This window comes from Herpailurus yagouaroundi, unplaced genomic scaffold (genome assembly GCF_014898765.1).
Source record: "Herpailurus yagouaroundi ecotype Mexico unplaced genomic scaffold, PumYag 100, whole genome shotgun sequence".
NCBI classification, from domain to species: Eukaryota; Metazoa; Chordata; class Mammalia; order Carnivora; family Felidae; genus Herpailurus; species Herpailurus yagouaroundi.
Window position 1 is genome coordinate 5705898 of NW_024412391.1, and position 9847 is coordinate 5715744.

Genomic DNA, 9847 nt, shown 5'->3' on the forward strand with positions numbered 1-9847 from the left:
TCCAGTTTAGCAGGATAGCTGCAGAGAAGCAGGTAGAGAAGGGTCATTCCAACCTCCCTCCCCTTCCCTTTCCTGTAGATGATTTTTGGAGACTTAATGCGGTTCTGCTGGCTGATGGCTGTGGTTATTCTGGGATTTGCCTCAGGTAAGAGCACTGTCCCTCCACACTACTAGGTCATGGGATCTAGTTCTCCAGAAAGTTCACTCACTCTTGCTCTCCGTTCTCATTTATACTCTCTTTTGCTTATTTCCCCCCTAGTGGATATTGAGTCAAAAAGCACACTCATATCCATAGGATCGGGGTCACTTAAGATGACCTAGAAGGTAGATGATATGCTCTGAATTTATGGGCTAGTAACATTCATGTTGACTAACAGCCCAGGAAGATTTTTAAAGAAGAGATAGATAAAGGGCTTTGGAGAGACAGTGCCATTAAACAGGAAAGACTGGCCAGTTGTGGATCTCAGAAAACTATGTGGGCAAACAGAGTCAGTGCAATATTTAACTCTTCTGTCTCTACACTTCAAAAGAAGAAACACAGAGAATTCAATAACACATAGCATACTTTTTTTTTTCTATGTGCATTTAAAGTTGGGAGAAAAAGAAAGAAATCAAAGAGGAAGTACAGAAAATGATTTTGGAGAGTTTGAGGATGAGAGAGGAAAACAGAAGAAAAAGAGCTGTAAAGAGAGATTGGGGAAAGAGGGAGCAGGGACTTAGTCGCAGCCCAAGGCACACGTGGAATGTCAGGGTAGACAGAGGAACACAGTGAGAAAATAACAGCCAGGATAGAGGGTGAAGGCAGTGAGAAAGTAGGAGAAAGTTCATATGGAAAGGCACTAAGAGGAAGGAAGAACAGTGAGATATGGCAACTCAAATCTAGTCTCCTGTGTCTGCAACCAAACATCCGTAAGACAAGGGGATGCCCTAGGCGCTATTTGAAGACCTCTCAACTCTAAAAGACAATGGCCTTTTAGAACAAAAGGCACTATTCTTGTCCTAGGAATTCCCACTTAACAGGAATTCCCACCAAACAGACCAAAAAAAAAAAAATACCCCAAGATCTGAGCTATGAAAGGGTAAAACTGTGGTAGTTTTGCCTGTTTGGAGTATTCCTTACATATTCTTTCTCCTCACCCTCTACCCCATCTGCACACATCATGAATTACTGCTCACAACATGTGTGCATATAGTTACTCAGTAAGCATATGTTATATATAGTATATGTATGTTATACAGTACATAGTATCATGACCTGCCAATCGAAGTCATAATGACAGAGTAGTTTTCTGTAGATGTCCTATACCCAGGATCTCCTAAATTGTCTCTTCTTTGTTGTTGTGCTTACCTTTTCCATCAGTATATAAAAAAGTGATGTTTTGTCATAGATACTATTTCCATTCTTGAGATCATTTAGTTTATATTTCAGTTCCCCACACAGAGAGAAGTCTTTTAAAGGTTCTAATGCTGTACTAATGTTCTAGGATGCCTAGTATCATCCAGTAGGCTACACACTGAACAGACCTTTTCCATGACGATCCAAGCTCACCCAGGAACCTCAGAACGATGGATGGTCATCTAGGGGCCACTGAGATTTTTTTTTAAAGGTGCTTTTCTTTTGGCCATTTCATATGGTCAGTTCTTTAAAATTGTTGGAGATTCCATGCATTCTTGTAACAAATTACCTTTTATTTATTTTTAATTAATTAATTAATTAATTAATTAATTAACTTTTAAATTTACATCCAAGTTAGTTAGCATATAGTGCAACAATGATTTCAGGAGTAGATTCCTTAATGCCCATTACTCATTTAGCCTATCCCCCCTCCCACAACCCCTCCAGCAACCCTCTGTTCTCTATATTTGAGTCTCTTATGTACAAATTATCTTTTAAATATTCGATTTTTTAAGATGTGAAAAGCAGTTAGGTGACTTATTTTGTGTATATCTATCATATATATAATACACATACACACATTTTATGTACACATTTTGCTAAATGGCTGGGTGTTACCATTGTCCAGAGTAATGAACTTGGTCATAAGACATCTTAAGGCTAGCCAGGTCCACACATAAAGTGTGACTTACATGTACACAGTCATATATGTACATTTATGGGCGTGTATGTGTGTCTGCAAGTGTGTAAATGTATGGAGATATAACCGGGCCCATGCTTATTGTGATAATTCCCTATTTTCCCATCTCCATGCCCCCTTCCTGGGCGGAGCAGCGTTCTATGTCATTTTCCAGACAGAGGACCCATCCAACCTGGGGGAATTCTATGACTATCCCATGGCACTGTTCAGCACCTTTGAGCTTTTCCTCACCGTCATTGATGGGCCTGCCAACTATGAAGTGAACTTGCCCTTCATGTTTGGCATTGTCTACTTTGCCTTCACCATCATTGCCACGCTGCTCATGCTCAACCTGTTCATCGCCATGATGGGTGATACACACTGGCGGGTGGCCCATGAGCGGGATGAGCTCTGGAGGGCCCAGGTGAGTTTACTAGTGTTAGTCTTACTAAGGGGAAGAGAATGGAGAGAAAAATCAAAGTGGAAAATGTTATGCTATACGACTCTTAAGAGAGTCACAGAACAATCCAGTGTTGTCACCTCAACAAAGGTACATTTGGACAGAGGAGGAGATAAAAGGAGGGGTGGTTTAACACCCAAGAGCTGAGGTGTTGATCACAGGGGAAAAGTAGATACAACCGTCAACCTCGAGCCCAGTGAGAACTAGAGACTGTCTTATATATTCTAGTGGGTTTTTTTTTTATTTTTGTAATTTTACTTTTTTTTTTAAGATCCTTAATTTCAAGTAATCTCTGTACCCAGTATGGGTGCTTTACTGACTAAGCAAGCCAGACATCAGCTATATATTCTAGTTTTAAATTTTAATTTTTAATCTTATCTTCTATTTGCTTCTCCCTGTTTCTCTATGATTTTTTCTATATATCAGTGAAGATAATATAATTTTAGAGTTGGAAGTATCTTTAGTGGTCCTGTAGTTGAGTTCTTACTCAGTGATTAGTTATTAATTGGTCAAAGGGTCATTTAATATCTTCTTTAATGCTGATTAGGACCTTCTTATTATCATATGGATTTGGGTAGTGGTTGGGAAGAAGAGAGCTTTTTCATATTTCAAAACTTTTTGTTATTAGAAATGTCCATGTTGCATGGAGCTGAAATCTATCTTTCTACAATTCCATTCTTTGGCCCCAGTCTTGTCTTTTAATATACACAGAACACACTCTTCTGTATGAACACCATCCAAAAATTTGAATACAGCTATAATTTATCCACTCAGACTTTCCATTCACTTAACAATAATTATGTAGAGCCTGTTATGTGTTGGGAAATGCCTGTGAGCTGGGGACACCAGCATGAACGCAACAGATGCCATCTGCATATCATGGAGCCCACAGTCTGGTTGGGAAGACTGCCATTAAATAAAGGACTTCATGGAAGTCTGTAAAACTATAGTAGTAAAACTATCACACAGAAGTAGAAGATGCTAAGAACAGGACACAACAGAGGAGTCTGATTGCAAACTTAGGGAATGCTTTCCTGATGGAGTGACATTTAAGATGAACTCCTAAACATGGGTAAGAATTATCCAGTTAAGGAGAATGACAGAAAAGGATAGAGGTTAGGATTTATATCAGACAGGACTCTTGGCTATAGGGACAGAGAACCAAATGCAAACATACTTAAAAAAAAAAAAAAAAGAAAGAAAGAAAGAAAGAAAAGAAAAAGAAAAGAAAAGAAAAGAAAAAGAAAAAGAAATAAATGGCATTGGAAGCAAGATGTGTTGGTCCTTGTAACTGGAAAGTTTAAAGAACTAAACTATCTTTAAGCATATCTGGCCAAAGTGTGTATTTCCATTTCAGTAACTACATCAGTTTCTCTGTTCTGCTCTCCTATCCAGTCTGCTCTCCTAAGTCAGTCTCTCCCATCACGTTGGTGAAATGTCTTCTAGAAGCTCCAAATTCCCAAAGGAATGAGCAGTTGTACTGTATTGCACAATTCCAAGGGCCCTATCTGTTGTATTTGCTGTGCCTTCTGATACTGTGCGAGGTGTAACCCCTCAAAGAGCATCTTTCCCCCCAAGAAGCCAGTCTAAGTTCCATCTCACTGCAACAGGTTTGAGCTATAGGTGCATCCTTGAATTTGAGGTTAAGACCAAGGAGTGGTGATGGTGGTAGTGGAATTTAGGGGAGAATCAGCTAATCAGCTGGGGTGCAGTCCAGTCTACCCTAACTGATGGACAGAGTGGTGAAGTGACAATGGTCCAAGCAAAAGGGGTCTATTACCAGAACAAGGTGGGGGCCTACTGATGGCACAACAGGACACATAAATGTCCTTTTCAAGATAAAGGAGAGCTTCTATATAGGGAAAGGGAACACATGATTAAAAGTCCTGAGGTTAGGGGCACCTGGGTGGCTCAGTCGGTAAAGTGCTGGACTCTTGATTTCGGCTCAGGTCATAATCTCACAGTTTGTGGGTTCAAGCCCCGCATTGGGCTCTGCACTGACAGTGCAAAGCCTGCTTGGGATTCTCTCTCCTCTCTCTCTGTCCCTCCCCTGCTCATGTGCTCTCTTTCTCTCTCTCTCAAAAAAGATAAACTTTCAAAAAAAAAAAAAAAGTCCTGATGTTGGAGGGAACTTGGTCCAACTAAGAAATCAAGTAGAAAAATAAAATATGGGGAATTAGACTACTTTAAGAATTGCTAGTTTCTTCAACTAACCAAGCTTTCTGCACTTGTTCATGCCTAAGAGATCATGGTCCTTTCAAAAGTAGAGTGTTCCTGATAGGATTGGAGGAATACAAAATAAAGAGGGGTCATGCCTTCCCTTGCTTTGGACACTGTAGTAGAAATAGCACCTCAAATTGAGCCAGGTCTTGGGGCACCTGGGTGGCTCAGTCATATAAGTGTCCAACTCTTGACTTCAGCTCAGGTCATGATCTCATGGTTTGTGGGTTCAAGCCCCACATTGGGTTCTGCACTGAGAGTAAAGAACCTGTTTGGGATTCTCTCCACCCCCTCCCTACCCCTCCCCCACTCTTGAAAGAAAGGAAGAAAGAAAGAAAGAAAGAAAGAAAGAAAGAAAGAAAGAAACTAACTTAAAAAAAATTGAGCCAGGTCTTTAAAGAAATTTACATCTGGCCCTTATGAAGGTCATGATCTACTAGAACCCATGCATCTTTGTTATTCAACTTAATTAGTAAAGCCCCTTTACCACTTCCTGTACTTACCCAGATACTTTGTTCTTAAACATAAATGTAGTACCTTACATTTGGTTCTCTTAAATTTCACATTATTGGTATTTGACTAGCATTCCAGTCTGGTGAGATCATTTTTATACTGCTTTGTCACCTCACATTATTACATATCCCTCCCAGTTTTGTGTCACAGTCATATTTGATAAGCTTGTCTTCTATGTTTCATTTAAGTAATTAATGAGGGCTGGGCAAAGGACAGAACATGTGACATGCCACTAGAATTTTCCTTGCCAAGTTTGCAGTCATTAACCCACTCTTTTTCTTTGGAGGATATGGGTATTTAATGTGCTGCAAATTCCCTGAACACTAGCAGCATCATTTCATACCACAATCATAGAGATTCTATTTAATCATTTTATTTAAATCAAGATAACTAGTCTGGCTTTCCTATGAAAAAGCAAATGAGATTAGTTTGGACTGACTCATTTTCTATGAATGTCAATAGTAATGTAGGGGTCACAGTTTTATTCAAAATACTCATAAAATATTCTCTCTCCTTTTATGATGAGTGAGTAAAGCAGGTAGCATGATGCCTGGCACAAGCTAGGGCATGGCCCAATGGCTGTCATCTCCCCAATTTCTGGTGTCCCCATCTGACAGATTCCTCTTTGTTCCCTATGTTGGTGGCTTCTAGTGTTCCCTGAGACCTCATCACTCTTCCTGAGTTTCCTCTACCTCTCACTCCTCCCAGGTGGTGGCCACCACAGTGATGCTGGAGCGGAAGCTGCCTCGCTTCCTGTGGCCTCGCTCTGGGATCTGCGGGTGCCAGTATGGGCTGGGGGACCGCTGGTTCCTGCGGTGAGTGACTGTGCATATGTATAAACTGCTAACAAGCATGAAGCCATGGGAGTAGGGTGCCCAGTTTCACATTTATCACACATATTTCCATTCCTGAGATCTCCAACTGGACCCAAAGGAGACATCATCACTCCATAAAGTAAGACTGCATTAGCCTGTTTAGGGGAGGGGGGTGGAGCCAACAGGGAGAGCGACAAGATGGCTGATAACTGATGCCAGGCTGTGAGTACATCAGGGTAGTAATGTGTGTGAGGTTATATACGTGTCCATGCTCAGATGTGGGCATGGGCTACCCAACTTGTTCTAGTCTTGTTCCTATCTGACCCCCATTTCTAGTAAATTCTTGCCTTGAACCTAACCTTCTCCATACTCTACCTTCGGCTCCTGACTTGGCTTTTCTTCTCTCTTGGTTTTCTCTTTCATATTCACAACCACACACACACACACACACACACACATACACACACCACTACCCTCCAAATCTTGATTGCTTACCTCTTTGGTCTCTATCCCACTTTACCCTCCATTCCACTGCTCTTCCCTTCATTTCATCCTAGGACTCTGGTCCCTTCCTTGCCCTGTCCTCTTGGTCCTGTTTCCTACAAGTGCTCTTTGCCCCTCTCCTTCTCCTCATGGCCCTTGGTCCTTCACCTCACCTGAGTTCCTTCCCCTTTGCCCTCCTCAGAGTTGAGAACCACCATGATCAAAATCCTTTGCGAGTGCTTCGCTACGTGGAAGCTTTCAAGGGCTCAGACAAGGAGGATGGACAAGAGCAGCTTTCTGAGAAACAGCCCTCTGTTTCTGTGATCGAAAGTGGGACCCCAGCCAGAGCCTCTCTGGCCCCTCCAACGCCTTCCCTATCCCGGACCACATCTCACAGCAGCAGCAGCCACCGGGGCTGGGAGATCCTGCGTCGCAACACATTAGGACACGTGAATCTTGGGCTGGACCTTGGCGAGGGAGATGGAGAGGAAAATATCTATCATTTATGATGAGGACCCCTGTTTCTATAGGCCTGAAAAACAGGTGGGCCTAAATGGAGGGAAGTATCTGATTGTTTTGCCTGTTAATCATGAGAGGGGATAGGCAGAATAATTCTCAAAGGTCATGTCTCATCCTTCACATCAGCATTTCTGGAGATGGGCAATGGACGTCTGTTGTCCCACATATCTTCCGGTTTCCTGAAAGTCCCACATCTTGAGAAAAGAAGGTGTCTCTTAGAGCAAAGTTGGATTTAGCCATCAAAGACATGAACTAGGGATGCTAGACTAACATCTGGATCATCTTTCTTTCTGCCTCATGCAGGCACTAAAAAGTAGTGAGCTGTGAAGCCTGCTTGGTTCCACAAGGCTTAATGTGGGAAGATCCAGGCATGGCACTGAGTTTATGGCCCTTCCCTTTTCCCCTGTAGGACTCTCTCTCACCCCACAACCAACCCCCAACTAGAAAACTGCAATAATAAAGGTTCTTTATCCTTGCTTTATTTTTCAGAAATTTTATTGTGGGAAGATACACATCACATAAATTTACTGTCTTAACCATATGTAGGTATACAATTCAGTGGCATTAGGTACATTTACACTGTTGCATAATGATAACTACTATTCATCCACAGGATGCTCTCATCATCTCAAACCAAAACTCTGGTACTCATTAAACATTAACTCCCCACTGTCCCCTCCACACAGTCCCTCATAACCAATATTCCACTCCACGTCTATGAATTTGACTACTCTAGGTACCTCATACAGGTGGAATCATTCAATATTAATCCTATTGTGTCTGGCTTATTTCACTCAGCATAATAGTTTCAAGATTCATCTGTGTTGTAGCAGGCATCAGAATTTTATTCCTTTTAAGGGTCAAATAATATTTCATTGTATGGATATATCACATTTTATTTATCCATTCATCCACTGATGGGTATTAGGATTGTTTCCACCTTTTGGCTATTATGAGTAATACTGCTATGAACATTGGCATATAATTCTCTTCAAGTTCTTGCTTTCGATTTCTTCGGGTATATCCTTAGCTGTGGAATGGCTTGGACTTATGGCAATTATTATTTAATTTTTTGAGGAACTGCCACACTTTGTTGTCTTTCTTTCTTTCTTTCTTTCTTTCTTTCTTTCTTTCTTTCTTTCTTTCTTGTTTTCTCCTTCTCCTTCTTTTTGATAATAGCCATCCTAATGGATATGAAGTGATACCTCATTGTGGTTTTGATTCGTATTTCCCCAATGACTAATGACAATGAACATCTTTTCATATGCTTATTGGCCATTTGTATTTGGAGAAATATCTATCAAATCCTTCATCTATATTTTGGATTCTGTTTGTTTTTTGTTGTTTTTGAATTGTCTTATCCTTGCTTTTTGAGACTCAGAGTCTAAAAGGTTTGTATCTCATTTGTGTCTACATGTATGTTTAAATAAGTGGTAAATTATGCCTTTTGTGCTTGAACAGCTCAATCATTTCTTTATGGGACTCTTCCCGGTCTGTCCCTCAGGTGGCTCATTAGCAGCTAATCACCCTTGTGCCTGGGGGTAGCAGATTTGTGGCTGTGTCTCCTGCAGCAGCCATCTTTTGCTCCCACCTCCCTCTTCCCCTGTGCTGAGTTTTGGGATGGACAGCAACAAAGCAGGATGGGCCATCCCTCTCCAGGGAGGAAAGTGGGAGCTAGGTGTCCAGGGCACCCAGTACCAGGCTCTTGACAACCTCCCTCTTGTCTCCAGTCTTTTACGCCTCACCTCAACCCTAATATCACCCTCACCCAAAAGCCACAATAACTTTTAAGAGGACTGTGGTCTGGAATAGCAAAGAGGTAAGTCGGATTTGTGAAACCACAGGCAGGTTCATCCAGATACTCATACAAAGCATAGATGAGTGTGGAACGGGGAGGAATCACACGAAGGTTGAGGCACAGGGTCCTACACACTTGACCACCAGTGGCATGATTTCTAAAAGTGCTTAGTCATCATGACTCCTCTTATTTTCCTTATAATGGAAGCACTTCCTCTCTTGTGTAAAGCTAAACTCCCATCTGAGTCCCAGATTCCGTTTCCTTTCTGTCTCTTCAGACAGCCATATCCATCACTGTTCTCTCTATACTTCTCATTTGTATATCTCTTCTCCTCCCTCTCCACTAGTTCCGGGGATCAGCAAATAACGATGCTCTATTCTTTCCCATCTCCAAAGAAATGGAAAACACCCTCCCTCAACCCTTCCTCCTTTCAGCTACTGCCCTATCTTTTCTACTCCCTATTCAGGGCCAAACTTCTTAGAGAAGACTTTATTGTCTATTGATCTCATGCTGAGTCCTCAACCCATTGTGATTTGACCTTGCCTCTCCATGCTACTGACATCTATGAGGGAGGTTATCTACCTTTGGCTAAGCCCACTGAACAGTCTCAGACTTGCTTGAACTGTCGGTAGCCTTCAGGCTACAGTCGACCACTCGCTATCTCTCAGCATGTCAGTGCCATACACTCTTGTCACGCTGGCTGCTTCTCTTCTACAAATCTCTTAAATATTTTCGGTCCACAAGCCTCTCTGTTTTCCTCACCACCTGGGCAGTCTCACCTGCTTCTGTAGATTGTATTAACATGCACATGTTCATGACTCCCCATTCCCTATCTTCGGTTCACATCTGTCTCCTGAGCTCCAGGCATGAACAGCTTGGATGCCTATCTATCAGACAGCTGAACCTGGATATTTTACAGACACCTCAAACTCAACATGTCCCAAACTGAAAACTGAACAGCTTT

The 9847-nt window shown here is 41.8% G+C and overlaps 1 protein-coding gene across 1 annotated transcript in view; it reads left to right on the forward strand.

The window, feature by feature from the left end:
- The window catches only part of TRPV5 (transient receptor potential cation channel subfamily V member 5), a 30034-nt gene extending 22097 nt beyond the window's left edge, over nt 1–7937 (forward strand). Inside the window, exons 12-15 of the mRNA XM_040471737.1 lie at nt 79–145; nt 2231–2499; nt 5977–6083; nt 6769–7937. Of these exons, the coding sequence (XP_040327671.1) occupies nt 79–145; nt 2231–2499; nt 5977–6083; nt 6769–7075 (750 nt within the window). The 3' untranslated portion in view covers nt 7076–7937. The remainder of the gene's footprint in view (nt 1–78; nt 146–2230; nt 2500–5976; nt 6084–6768) is intronic.
- The last annotated feature ends 1910 nt before the right edge of the window (nt 7938–9847 follow it).